Source organism: Accipiter gentilis, chromosome 34, assembly GCF_929443795.1.
Source record: "Accipiter gentilis chromosome 34, bAccGen1.1, whole genome shotgun sequence".
NCBI lineage: Eukaryota > Metazoa > Chordata > Aves > Accipitriformes > Accipitridae > Astur > Astur gentilis.
This window is the reverse complement of record NC_064913.1, coordinates 15,979,484-15,993,793: the sequence shown is the minus strand read 5'-3', so window position 1 is coordinate 15,993,793 and position 14,310 is coordinate 15,979,484. Positions and strand designations below refer to the sequence as shown.

The following is a 14,310-nucleotide window of genomic DNA, read 5'->3' as shown; positions in this document are numbered from 1 at the left end:
CACTTGCAGCTGGCTATTTCCTTTTCCTGTCCTGGCTCAAAGAAGCTGAAAGCATGAATTAAGTCATATTCACAGCTGTGCCGATTCACCTACCTGATATAGGGATCCCTCCCAGACCTGTGCTGTGTTGTGGTGGAAGATTCAAGTCCAAGAAATTACTATTTGAGGTGGGATTTGCTGTGTGGTTCAAGTGCATGATGCTATTGCGTGGGAAGGCCATCCAAGGATAGCGAGCTGCTTGGCCTGGAAAACTGAAGGAGTTGTAAACTGCTCGATGCTGTTGAAACTGAGGGAACCTCTGTGGCATGACTGGAAAGGTGCTACTGAGAGAGTTGGCATTTGTGGGTGCAGCAGGATGCAGGAATCCAGAGCCTGGCCCTTTGGCAGTTGTAGTGTGTGGGGTAGGGTTCTGAAGAGATGTGGGCGAGAGGGAAGGTTGGTCTTGGACTGACAGTTCCTTCTCAATCAGGTCTGCTAAGGCTTTGCGGGTGATGTCAAAGGGGTCAAACCCTAAGTCGTCCTCTTGCTGTTTGGAGGAACCAAACCCAAAAGCCGCTTGCCAGTCTGTGGAGGAGGATACTGGTATAGTTTCTGTCAGAGAGGAACAGGATTTAGAACAAGAATTAGTAACTATTTACCCATACAAAAATTTCAGCCTCAGTGTATCTGAATCTATGCTGCCAGTTGTCTTTCATCTAATACTTCTTTATACAATCCCCAGAAGACACCTTATTCATCAGCTCAGAATGCCATTTTCAGATCGAGCTGTCAGATTTCTACTTAAGGGGAAGTGGTACAACTAGGAAATAGTATTTTTACTGCAGAATTGCTCTGTTCCTGAACTACAGAAAAACCTTGTCAAGTAAGTATTTTCAGCAATAGCACCAAGTAGAAAGAGACCAATAAACACTTGCTTAGAACCTTCTTTACACCCATATTACTTGACAGAAAAGTGACCAAGCAGAGTTTAAATAAGGTTGTTATTCAGTTCAGTATTTTGCTTTCAGTATTAATGCTGTGCTTCAGCTCTGCTGTGCAAGAAAGGTGGGGAGGAAATGTTCCCTCTCAAAGGGGGAACCTCTGAGCAGGAGTTAAAAAAAACCCAAACAAAACACAAAACCAAAAAAACCCACAAAACCCCACTGTCTACCATTATGAAGAAAAACAAGCCAAATTCTTGAGTATATGCCTTAACAAAAGGAAATAAGGAACTGCATTACAGGATATTGTTAAATATTTTGAGGCAGTGTTGCAAAAAAGGGTTATCAGAATTTCCCTGCATTTTCAATTACTACTTCATTTCATTATACTGTTTAAGTTCCTTATTACGGTTCAGTGAATGCTGGGTCTAGTTTCAGTTTTTCCTCAAAACTGTGGTAATGCAAGCTGATTTGAGTACAAGGTAGTATCACTCACATCATTATCTCCCTCTGCTGGTAGGGAACCTGGTCTGCTGCTTGAAGTAGTTAAAATTAAGCTCAGTATCCTCTCTTAGAAAAGGAATCTACACTTCTATTTTCATTCTAAAATCCATGACGATAGATAAACAGACCTGCTAGACCGACAAAAACTTGTCCTTTGTATTCTTATTTAAATAGCAACCATCCATTTTATATTGATTATAAACCAAACAAGATCTCTACTACCTGGAAATTGTCTCTCACTGTATAATCCTCACAAAATTGGTGCATATAGTACCTTAACAGCAGGTCATTTCCTTGGTAATAAAGATTGTTTACAAACAGGATTATGGCATCCAGAAGTCAGATAAACATCAAAAGATGACTAATCACTAAGTAAACCATGTCCTAAAGTATTGTTTACATTATTACTGATATTGTTTCATTTAATTTTCTAACAACTCCCTCAGATTTATAATTTGTGAGCTCTTAAGTACTGTTAACGACTCCCAAGACTATATAAATACACCTAAAATGATGCTTCATTCATATGAAGTGGTATTTCATATGAAAGTACCCGGAAAATACAGGTACCTTTCATTTGATGCAATTAACCATATTTTTATCTTTTCTGTATGTATATAATTTCACTGCACCTTCACATTAGGCACCTTCAGATAACTATGCAGGATACTAAAGAAAATTCTGAACTCCACTGCACGGCTTCTGATGCTAGAATTACAGATTATAACAGATTATTACACCAACACATACTGACACCACGTATTTTCCCCACTCTCAATAAAAACCTGTAACATTAAATATTAAGCACAAATGCCACATCGTATTATTTAGTTTTTCTTAGCTGTGTGCCTGTCTAGAATAAGCACTCTGATAATTTAGACATGCAGGTGGAAAACTGTGTCAAAGTTTCTTTTAGAAGAAACCCTTAGGTCAGTGCAATTAATTTGTAGTTAGTGACAAATTTTAATCATTTATGAAGGGAGGAAAACCAGTATGGAACAAGTCCTAGAGTTCTTGGTTCTACACAGTTTTAGACATCAGTTGCAAAACCAACACCCAGCCATGTAACCTCTGTACATACCTGATGTGAAGAGGCTCTGTGGTTCTGGTGCTGTGGGCCAGTCATTTGAAGTCTGTGGAGAGCTGGGGAATGGAGGAAGCCCGCTAGGGATGGGGTTAGGGTGCCGAAAGTTGTCAGAGAAGAGCGACTGTGATTCTGTTACTGCCCCTTCAAAAGGAGACCGTGCACTGTGATTAGATGAACTGATGGGTATGACTGGATTGGGTTTTGTTAAACCAGGCGGTGGTGAAGGTGTGTCACTGTTTGTTATCTACAGGCAAGAAAGGAGGAGAAACAGTTAGGACATGAGTGTTTATATATAAAATATTCTTCACTAATACAGCTGAAAAACTACCTCAAAATTTTTGGCTACAGTTACATTAATATATAGTTCAGTACAAGGTCAAACACAAAAATCAACTTAGCAATAGCATTTTTATAGTTTTGTTTAATATTATGATACACCTCAGAAAGTACTTGCTTCTCCAACTACAAGTTGTACCAATCCCTCAAACTCAGTTCTTATTTTCACAGCATTTATCTTTAGGTCTTACCTGCTGGGAGCTGTCACCATTTCCTATACTGAGGGAATCTGAAGGTTTGTCGATAGGGCTGCAAAAGTGAGAGGGGAAAAGAGACAATAAGACACAAAAGTACTCAACATGAAAATCAACATTTGCTTTCGTAGTGGTAGAAAAGCCTTGAAATAAAGACAAAAATTAATTAGGAGGAATCAAGAAGGAAAAAAATCCACTTTTTATTTATGAGACTGTTTTTTTTCATCATAAGCATTTGTCATATATTGTAATACTTCTTCCCACCACTCTCCACTCTGCTTGACTGCCCTGTTAAGGAACAAAAGGAAAGTTTTAAACACTCTCGTAGTAACTCTATGCCATTCAAAAAACCAGCATTCTTGTACTATGGCAGTATTCCATAGTAGTCAGTTCCATCTATGCTACTACCAGAGAGAAAGTTGGGAACAGACTTCTTTTCCAAATTCCTAAGCTGTAAATTCCCATACAAGTCCTAAATAAATCTGGGGAGAGATACAAGATTAAATTAACTATTTAATCCTGGTAGCAAGTTAAGCTTCCCACCAGCCTTCAAGCTTTAACTAGCAGGAATTACTTCCAAGTAAGAAAACAGTTTTGAGATGACAAAAGAGTAAAAACACAGGAAAAGACATAGCATAAAAACTTGCCAACAAACATAAAGAGAATAAAAGATAAGACACAGCAGAAGACCACCTCAAAGCTATTCACTGGAATTAATGTGACTTGGCTGAAATAGTATATCTCAGGGATTCAAGATTCTGACAGGCATCTGTCAGTTGCCTTAATTATGCTAAATGCCACACTAACAAAACAGTATTACTTCCAGTTCAGATTAAAATCTCTGCTTTACAACTTCAAGGTACTTTCATTTTTATCTACCCATAAGAGAAGATGGACAAGCATCAGACTGCACAGCCCAAACCACAGGTCCTTGTAGGACCAGAAGTAAGAACATGAATTTCAGTTCCATTACGAGACCAGAATGTGATACAAGTCAAATTACAGGCAAATTACAAGACAAATATATAGAGAGTAATTATTTTAACTGTGTGCAGACTTCAGATTTTAGCTACACCTTGTTTTCAAACATCCCTTGCTGCTGCAAATTTTAAATACTGCATAAAGCCACAAACCAAGGTCAAAAATTCTTAAGATTGCTTCCCTCCATATTTGTTCTCCCCATCCAAAATAACTGGAGTTGAAACCCAGCAGAATTAATTCTTCTCCATTCCAAAGAAACTGCATACAAGTAATCCATCAATAAAACCAATTTTTGTGTAAAAGAACACTGAGTCGGTATCTCAAAAAGATAACTGAAGCTGAAATATTTATGACTATAAAAGTCAGGGGAATGTACTTGCAAACAAGCATTACTCCAGTGAAGATTTACAAATACTTTCTACTCAGTGGTTGAACAGCATGAATAAAGTTCTTCCATTTGAAACAAAGTGCCTTGGGTTAGTAATTTCTGAATACCTATTGCACAAAAGTTTGATGTAGACTTTTCACTACACAATCACTCTGATTGCAGAGCTGATATTCCAGCCAAATTCTTTTCCCAAAGCTGCTGACAGAAAGTCACAATGCTGCAGTTTAAAAAGCTATGTGTAAGACAGCTTTTAATGACAATCTAAATGCTGAAAATGTTTATTATACCTGAATCTGCCTAAGAACCCTTTAATTGTAAGACAGACTTCCAGCCCTCAGGAACGGACAAGATTAATTATCTATTAGCTATAATATTTTTACCTATATTCAACACATTCTTTTCAGAAAAGGTAAGGAAGCTGCAGGTCACTACTGAGATGCAACCATAGGATCTCTGATCACACCTCAATGCGACTGCTATCAAGCCTAACAAGAAGGTACCACTTCCAACAGCACTCAACATTAATGCATCGGTTCAATATTGATTTAAAAGGAAGACAAGCTACCTAATTGGCAACACCACTTCTTGAAATATTAAGAGTTTGCCTTGTTATTTTCCCATCCAACACCTGAATAAGCCCAACCGTTATTACCTCAAGGAGTCCATAAAAAACAAACCAGCATGACTACAGACTGCCACTGGAACTGCAAGTGATGCTTATGATGGAAGAGGACATCAGTTCTATTCAAGGAGGGCACCAAAAGAGGAAAAAATGTTGGCTAGCAATAAGGAAGTTATTGCAAGCAGATGAATTACTACTTCTGCACAAAGAAACCTCAGTTGAATCTGCTGGCCTGTTGTTCCTATTACTGAGTGATAATCAGGGAACCCTTACCTCTGCAGTTGTGTTTCTGGAACACACCACTGTAAAGAGATGACAAATACTCAGTCCTAACATTTAGCTTCCTTCTGTTGATGCTTTTCCAAGTGACAAGCCTCCTGATGTATAGCAACTAGCATGTTACTGTTGTGGAAGCTTCTGTATAGAAATGAAGGGCTCAGCTCTGGCTGGGACCATGCAGCTATGTAAGCTGTTGATCCGCCAGTTATTCAGTTCCCCTCAGCCCTTACCTGTACCATCAATTACTAACTTCACATTAGGGTTCTCCTGTACAATCTGCCAATCGGTCTTTTTGACATGGGCTAGACTAAGCCCAGGTTTTTGTGACCTGATCAGGATTTGAATCCAGCTCTCCAACCAGAGAGAGAGACTGGAGAATCATTCCCTCCACACCAATCAGTGAGAGAGAAAGCAAGCTATCTGAAGTATAAAAGGCAGCACAATTACCCGAAATCTGAGTCTGCACCATCTGGAGTCATGTGTTCTGGGTCTGTGCCATTTTCTAATATAGGAGGCGTTTTCCTGTGTTCCATTGTTAAACCGTTGGCTGATTTACTTGAACTCTGTAATGATGGCCAGGCATCTTTGTTATTACTGTTGGGTCTGAAAAAAGGCAAGAGTAAAAAAAAAAAAAAAAAAAAAAAAGAAAATAGTTCAAGTTATGAAGAAAGTGTTTTTAAAAATTGTAAGCACTGGGGAAATGTATCCTTGTGCCAGACAATCCATAAGAATAGATTTATCTGGATGTTATTTCTCAGATTTTAAATGGTGATGACTTAAAAAAAAGACTTAGTGGGGTAGGGAATGGAGAGAGAAAACTGGGGGGAATTCCGTTTTCTTCACTGAATAGACAGCTGCTCTGCCAATGCTGAAGTCCAAACTTGTCTGTTTGGGGGATAAGAAAAAAATGAAAAAAAAAAATCCATCAACAGCTTCACGTATCCAGACCTACAGATACCTCATTTAGAATTATTTGCTTTATCCCATAATTATTTGCAAGTTCATGAACTAAATGATTTTTTTTTTTTTTTAATAAATGTTTTATATTTGAGGCCCTATCAAGCCTGGCCCCAACAGAGTGTGTTTTACACCTACACAAGAGTCCGCCACTTTACTAACAGAGCATGAGACCAGTCAGACCAACACACTGTTCATTCAAGTTACTGCTCCCTTCATTTCTAGTTTAAAGCCATAATTACTTCCCTCTTATAAAGTAACATGAAATTTCATTTCAGAGTGCACATTAGATCTGAAAGAAGTTCAAGAGAAGACTCAAAGCCCAAGTTTTTGCTAAAAATAGTTACATTCTATACAAATTGAAGCAAGCTGGAATATCATCTGTAACCAAATGCATTCGAATACAGTGTCATCTGCTAACCCTACAATCTTACTATAAAAGATTTGCCTTTGTGTTCTTCAGTTTTTATATTAACTTTAGCTTTTCATTTGCTTCAATTAGGATGCTGGTTTTTGAGTCCAAGTGCTGTCTTCATAAGGAACAAGATTTCAAAAAAAATTTTTTTAAATACGTGAAGTTCCTCCTGATGTCCCCCTTCACTAGTATGTTCTTATTACATGGTCCAACATTAACTCTACATCTCTAGGTCAATTTAGTAAGTTCACATTCAGAATCTGGAAATTCCTATAGCTGCTTATAGCAACACAAGTGTTTCCTACTCCTATTCAGACAAAATTGGTATTACTAGCTACCCTCAAATCTCAGTATTATAAGATTTGCTATTCTACCTCCATCTTCTCACATAACTACACAATATGTACAGAGATGAGAGCCTTGACCCAATTTACAGATCTCATCTTTGCTTTGTACACATTCGAAATAAGTTAGAGATCACAAGTTGATCAGATATTGAACATCAAGGAATGAAGACACATCAGACCAATATCAGTCCTTTAATATTCTCACTCTTACAAAAACGAGCTGTAATCTAGATGTAACAAGATTTTCAATACATTAACAGATTTATTTTAAATATCAAAATTCATGTCTGCTGCCGTGCAAAGCCATCTCTATACTAAAACTAACTTTAAAATGTCACAGTTAAAAGTCAGTTTTCATCCAAGGAGAAAGGTAAAGAAAGTGGCTTATGTTTTGGGGTGGGCTTTTGCACATGTGGGCTTTTTTGTTTAAGTTCAAAGCTCCACACTTCTAAAGGGCTGTTCTCTAAAAGACCAGCAAGTGCTTAACAGGTGTTTCCACTTGTAGCATAAGAAAGCATTCATTTCAGTTCTTTAGGAAAAGGTCAGCAGGAAAAAAGGGGGGTGGAAAAAAAGACCTTTATCTGTTCTAAATGTAGAATACACCTCTAATTTTAAGAGAATGCAGTCACCGTGATTATCAAGTGACACACCAAGAGATGAGTACCGACATAAGTGAAGTGGCACTGTGGGATATTAACATTTGCCTTCAGCAGCAAGAAAAAAAAAAGGTCTGCAAATAGGACCTTTCAAATTAAGACACAATTGTGAAAAAGCATTTATGCACAGTTTCGGAAATGTTTTCTACTACTGGATATTTGTAATTAAACATCTACTATTTAGAACTCAACTTCTGTTCAATTCCAGAGTGAAACAGAAATCCTGCACCCCAGAAACACAAGAAATACCACAAAATTGTCAGAGGCTTTGACAAACTGCCAGAAATATATTAATATCATATCAATGAATCAGACAAAAACAACAACCCGTTGAATTGGGTAGAAAGCTGTGAAGGAGAACAACATGCATTCACCAGCTCACAAGCTACATTTTGTACTGATGAGACAGGACTTGAAGAAACATTTCAAAATCCTAGCTGCAAGAGGAAATTCACTTTGCAACCCAAAAGGTAGTGCCTAGCCTTTAGCAAAGAACAGTCTATGTCATTATGATGCTGTTCAGCTGAAAAGAGAAATTAACTCTAGACTTGTTGCCTTTGGAATAACATGCCATTTTTTCCCCCACAAGTGCCAAAATGATGGCACCACAGACTGGCCAAGCTCCAATTTGTAATTTCTTTCTGAAGGCTTAAAAGTTTGCTGCAATTTCAGATAAAGCATTCTTTCCCCGCTGGTATCATTTATTTTGCTAGGATCTAACTAGGTTTCAAATTAAGATTAGTTCAGACTTTGAACATAAAATAATCAATACTCAAATGCAGGAAATGGTGTATCTGCTTTACTTACTGCAGTCTGCCTTCCAAGTCAATACTGAACCAGTGCCCAAGAAATAAGAAGTGGCACAGTCCTTAAGAGAAGATCCAACTGAAGGTCCTGACCACTTGCAGTCAAAGAGCATATGATGCATCCTCCAGAAGTTAAAGAAAATAATCCCAGACACACCAGCTGGGATACCAGTTCTCAGAATTATATTCTGCTTGTTCAAGCTCAATTGGCAATATTTTAGATACAGTACCCACTTTCTTGCTTAAAATGTTGTGCAGTGGTGCTGCCAATGGCAAATTATTGTCTGAAAAATTCAGTAGTGGATAAACTGGCACACAACGCAAACCCTGATTACAAGGCCAAGGGGCATGCAAAGTGCAGTCTAACTTTTACATTCCACTCTGCCCATCTCATTGTGAAAATCCTACAAGGAGTGGATGAAATCGTTAACGTTTTCATTTCTTTATCTTAAATATGACATTTGAGTGGTTAATTCACATAAGAACTGATGAGCTTAGGCTTTCATTTATCTTTGTATGTCTATGTACTCATATGGAAGAAATCTCTTCATAACTTACTGAACAAACTACTTCAACAGATTATTTTAACAAGCTGTAATAAGTGATATCTGCAATTAAAACACAGTGAAAAATATTTAAGTTCACTAGATAAAAGCAAGGAACCTTTTACTCATATCTTGTGAATTTTTACTCACACAAAAGAAACAAACTGATATTACTTCTAATTTCTAAGGTCCTTACACCTAATGTAAGGACTGCACTACAAATCATGACGTAAAAACCACCTATTGAGACTGTAAGGTGCCTCAGCTGTAAAAGTACAGACTGCATTCATCATGACACCATACCAAGAAAGCTGACATCTGGTCTTTAAAAAAATATGTGTTTATGCAAATATGAAATACAAGGTTGTCTTTCAGAATAATACCACCTCATTCTGAACTAGTGATCCAAATGCACACAGCAGAAAAACATTTCTTTACTAAGTAAGACTTACACTCACTTTGTATGAGAACAAAGTGGTGCATAGGTCTCTGCATGGAGAAAACCAGTATCAGAGTTTGTCATATAGTAGCCACTAAAAAAAGCAGGCAACTTAGGGGATGCAGTAGGAATAAAAAAAGTTTTCTTTGGGAATAACCAGAAAGAACACATCGCCAGGCAGTCCAGCATCAGTACTTACGCATCATACCTCTGCAGTGCTGTCACTTTGTTCTTGTTCTTGTCAACGGTACCCGTAGATAATTGGAGAAAGTTGGGGTTTAGTTTGTATAATTCTTGCAGTAGTTTCTGTTCATATTCCTGGTGCTTACCCGCCTAAGGAAAGAGACACTCACAATGAATGAATACTGCTTTAATATATGTTTTTATAGATTAAAAAAAAAAGTTTTTTATATATAAATGTACATACATAAGTCCTAAAGCTTATTAATTGAGCTTTAACAACTCAACAGGGCACTCCTGAATGAAACTTAAATTAGTGCTTCTCAATCTCAGCACAGACGTGATCTCCATTAATCTAAAGCTTGCCTAGAAATCACTTGGATGTATTTACCAATTTATAATTTTGGCAATTATAAATTACCAAAGCAGACTTCCAAAGCAGGAAAAGAAGTTACAACCTTATTAGAACTTGCTTTTCAGTTCTAATCAAGAGCTTCACAATATACCTTCTAAATCACAAAAGGCTAAATCTCCAAGGCAGTCTGCATTTGATATATCAACCATACTAAGCTTTTCAGAAGATACAAGGGAGCAAAGAGTCTCTCTTTTAAACCCAAAGTTCCAAGATGGAAGTAATTTCTATTGGCCTAATAAAAACAGCTGAGGTGGTCTGAGTGTTAACTATCATGTGACAAGGAGTATATTCTGAGCAATAACTGATAAATCATCCTTTTTTAAAAACTGAAATATTCTTTTAACAATTCAATTAATTGAGAACAATTTCTTGCTTTCAGAAATTGAGGACCACCAATCCCACTCCAGAACACCGAATCGGGCAAGTGAAGGAAGAGAGTATTTTTCAGTCTAGCTTATCTATAACATGTGGCTAAATATTTAAAACAAAACCAGCAATACCCACCCTCCTTCCTAACCTTTAAAGTGACATCTGAAACAAATTCAAGATGAGCATTCATATTTTCTGTAGGCTGTTATACCACTCCAACATAAGAATTACTATTTGCAAGTTAAGTATTGTAATTAGTTGAATCAAGATGCAAAATAGAACAGCGAATTTGAAGTTGTCAACAGCTTTTGTCTAGAGTTTCCACATACTTAGAGATGTCCCTTCGCAAAGCAAACAAGTGCCAAGACTTATGGTCAGGCCTTCTGAATCTTAAGTCTGGAACACATTTGTTATTATCTATCACATCTTCAGTATTGATTTAAAAGCCCGCACACTACTTGTACACGTAAAAATTAACATTTGTACATTACTTAATTCATTCCCTTTATAAATATTTTGTTGGAACAGGAATGGAATTGATGCACAGGCAATGTGGACATCCTCCCAGAAAAACATTACAACCTAAAAGACAACTATGACTTACTTTTTTAAAAAAAATAAAAATTAAACAGGAATATTTGACAAAATTCAAAAAACAGAGAAACAGAGAAACTAAACTAAACTCCCTTATGGGCTCCTTTAGAAGGCCAACTGCATATCCCATTTGAATACTCCAAGTCAATCAAACACTATAAATGTCTCCAGTTTTTTGCTACTTAGTTCTCCAGTTCTTCTCTACTGTTTGATTCTGAACGCATCTTTATGTAGTCAACCTACACAACCCTCAAAAGGACTCTGAAACATCTGGTGTATGCGTCATCCTACCCAACTTTGTCAGTGCCTACACTCAAGCTACTATCTACAGTAGAAAAAAAGTGTGGTCCTACAGTGTGGTTCACCTAAATGTAAACGTTATGGGATATACTGCACCCTGGAAACGCTTCTCTCGCCACCCACCATGAATAGAATATAAGCAACTAGCTTAGATGCACAGATCCGCACTGCAAACATTAAGCAGCTGAGTAAGAAGAAACCTCCCTGGATAGCTCATCTTGCTTAAGACTTCAGTGGCAAAAGACTGAACGTCATGGCCAGGAACATCAGGCCAGTCCTAAGCTCACTTGCCTGTCACAAACGTAAGAAAGAAACAAGATTAAAATCCTACATAGGAGCTTGCTGTAATGATGCTTTATTTTTAACAAGCAATATGGAGACCATACTTAGCATCTCCAACCTACCTTACCTAAATTCCCAGTTTCACTTTCAGAGACTTCCTGGAGTTCTGCCAGTTCTTTTCCATTTGTCACAACATTTAGCTCTATTAACAATTATTGAGCCTAGAACCTACGTTCACCCGCTGACAATTTTTTTTTGTTTAAAAATAGAGAATCAAAGTCTGTGACAATGAACATTCAATATCATTAAATGGACCTGTAAATTCATTCACACTAACTCAAACTCCAGAAAGCTGGTGCAGTGAAAGCAAATGCACTTTTCAATAGTTGCGTAATTTCCAGTGATTTCCAAGAAAGCGATATGAAATCAAGAAGAAAGATTAAGGAATGTAAAAAGGAACAGGAAAGGAAGATTCATTTAAGTTACCAAGATCAAGTATAATCCACTCAAGACATCTGAAGGAACTCATATGTGAAATTGAATTCCTGGCCAAGCCACATAGCCTATCAATTTTAACTGGTAGTTAGGCCAGAGGACTGACAGATTGCCATTGCCTCCTACAAAAAGGGCTGTAGAAAACATCCTGTGAACTATAGACTGCTAAACTCAACCTCCATCCCCCCTAAAATCATAAAGTCTACCTTAAAAACAAACAAACAAAAAAGAGATAAGTTCATGGATAAACACAGTCTGATGGGAATGAACGTGAACATCTTCTGTAAAGGGGAATCCTATTTCACTAACACGATGGAATTTTATGACAGTGTCACTGTTTGGGTTTGTGTGGTGGTTATTTGGTAGCAGGAGAGGGGCTGCCAGGGTGGCTCCTGCGAGAAGCTGCTCGAAGCTTCCCCAGCTCCAAGTCAGACCTGCCGCTGGCCAAGGCCGAGCCCATCAGTGATGGTGGTAACATCTCTGGGAGAACAGATTTAAGAAGGGGAACCTGCAGTGGGGGAGGAGGTTGGAATGTGAGAGGAACCCCTCTGCAGATACCGAGGTCAGCGAGGAAGGAGGGGAGCAGGAGGGGATGCCCCCGCAGCCGGGGGAGAGAGGAGCCCATGCTGGAGCAGGGGGTGGATGCCCCACAAGATGGCCGCCGCTCCCTGGGGAAGCCCGCGCTGGAGCAGGCTGTGCCTGAAGGACTGCAGCCCGTGGAAGGGACCCACGCTGGAGCAGCTTGGGAAGGGCTGTCTCTTGTGGGAGGGACCCCTCGGTGGAGCAGGGGACGAGTGCGGAGTCCTCCTCCCCCTGAGGAGGAAGGAGCGGCAGAGACAAGGTGGGATGAACTGACCCCAGCCCCATTCCCCGTCCCCCTGTGCTGCTGGTGGGGAGGAGGTGGAGAGAACTGGGAGTGGAGTTGAGCCTGGGAGGAGGGAGGGGTGGGGGGAAGGTGTTCTAAGGGTTGGTTTTACTTCCCAATATCTTTATTTTTATTTGATTGGTAGTAAATTAAATTGATTTCGTTTCCTCCCCAAGTTGAGTCTGTCTTTTGCCCGTGACCATCGTCGGTGAGTGATCCCTCCCTGTCCTGGTCTCGACCCATGAGCATTTCTTTAAATTTTCTCCTCCCCATCCCACTCAGGCCAAGGCAGGGGTGAAGTGAGCAAGCAGCCTCCTGGTGTTTTGTTGCTGGCCAGGCTGAAACCACAACAGTCAATAAGCATAAATAAAGAGGATCCACAAAATTTTCAAAAAAGCCTTTGATAAGGTTTCATACCAGAAGTTATTTACAAAGGTGCCCTGGGAGAGAGGAAAGGTTCTTGTGTGGTTCAAAAGATAGAAAGGCAAAGGTAAAACTTACTGGTCACTCCTTGAGGTTGCAGAAGCAAGAAAGGATGACTGATGACTGGCATCAGTTTTATGCAACATCATCAGCATGTATGAGAAAGGAATGAAGAACAAATTCTTTGCTGACAATACCAAACTCTTTGGGTCGTTATCAGCATGGCAGTTTACTAAGAACTCCAAAAGAACCCCAGAGAACTCGCAGGCAAAAACATGGCAAAAAAGCTTTACCAGAGATATGTCAGGTAACACACCAATGGAAAAGTAGCCTAAACCACACTAATGCTGTATTGATCTGTGAACTGGCTGTTATGGCTCAGAGAAGAGCTACTGAGGTTGCTGCCAACAGATCTCAAATTATTAGTTGATTAGGCACTGGCAGCCAAACACAAAAAGGGTGCTAGACATCATTAGGAAGGGCACTTAAAAAACCACAAACAGCACAAAACAAAACAGCCCTCCCCCCCCCCACCCCCCCCAAAAAAAAACAAACCCCTAAGGACTGCTGTATCAAACTTTGCTTCCTTCATGTCATGAGTATGATGTGTCTGACCTCTGCATCTCAAGGAGGATACAGTTAGAAGGTAGAGAAGGGCAACAGAAATTATCACAGAAAGGGAGGAACTGCTTTAAAAAGAAGTTTAAAAGCCCAGAAACTGTGTGATTTAGAGAGAAGGCTGAGAGTTAGAAGATCAAGTTTTACACCACGACAAAGGCAATGGATAAGGTGAATAAGGGGTTTGCTTTCAGCAAGTACTACAATGCTAAGATTAGGAAACACTTAACAAAACTAACTGGAGATCGGTTAACACAGGCAAAGAAAGCACTTTACAAAACAGCTGGTGAACT

The 14,310-nt window shown here is 38.9% G+C and overlaps 1 protein-coding gene across 7 annotated transcripts in view; it reads right to left on the bottom strand.

The window, feature by feature from the left end:
• CNOT4 (CCR4-NOT transcription complex subunit 4) overlaps window positions 1-14,310 on the bottom strand; it is an 82,318-nt gene that overhangs the window by 18,894 nt on the left and 49,114 nt on the right. For 3 of the 7 annotated variants that reach the window (XM_049792191.1, XM_049792195.1, XM_049792192.1), the window contains exons 7-11: window positions 9,685-9,809; window positions 5,759-5,914; window positions 3,039-3,096; window positions 2,506-2,755; window positions 94-591 (exon numbers count right to left, since the gene is read on the bottom strand). In XM_049792191.1, coding sequence (XP_049648148.1) covers window positions 94-591; window positions 2,506-2,755; window positions 3,039-3,096; window positions 5,759-5,914; window positions 9,685-9,809 — 1,087 coding nt within the window. Of the gene's footprint in view, window positions 1-93; window positions 592-2,505; window positions 2,756-3,038; window positions 3,097-5,758; window positions 5,915-9,675; window positions 9,810-14,310 lie in introns of all 7 variants that reach the window. The other 4 variants (XM_049792193.1, XM_049792196.1, XM_049792194.1 and 1 more) reach the window with 2 other exon arrangements.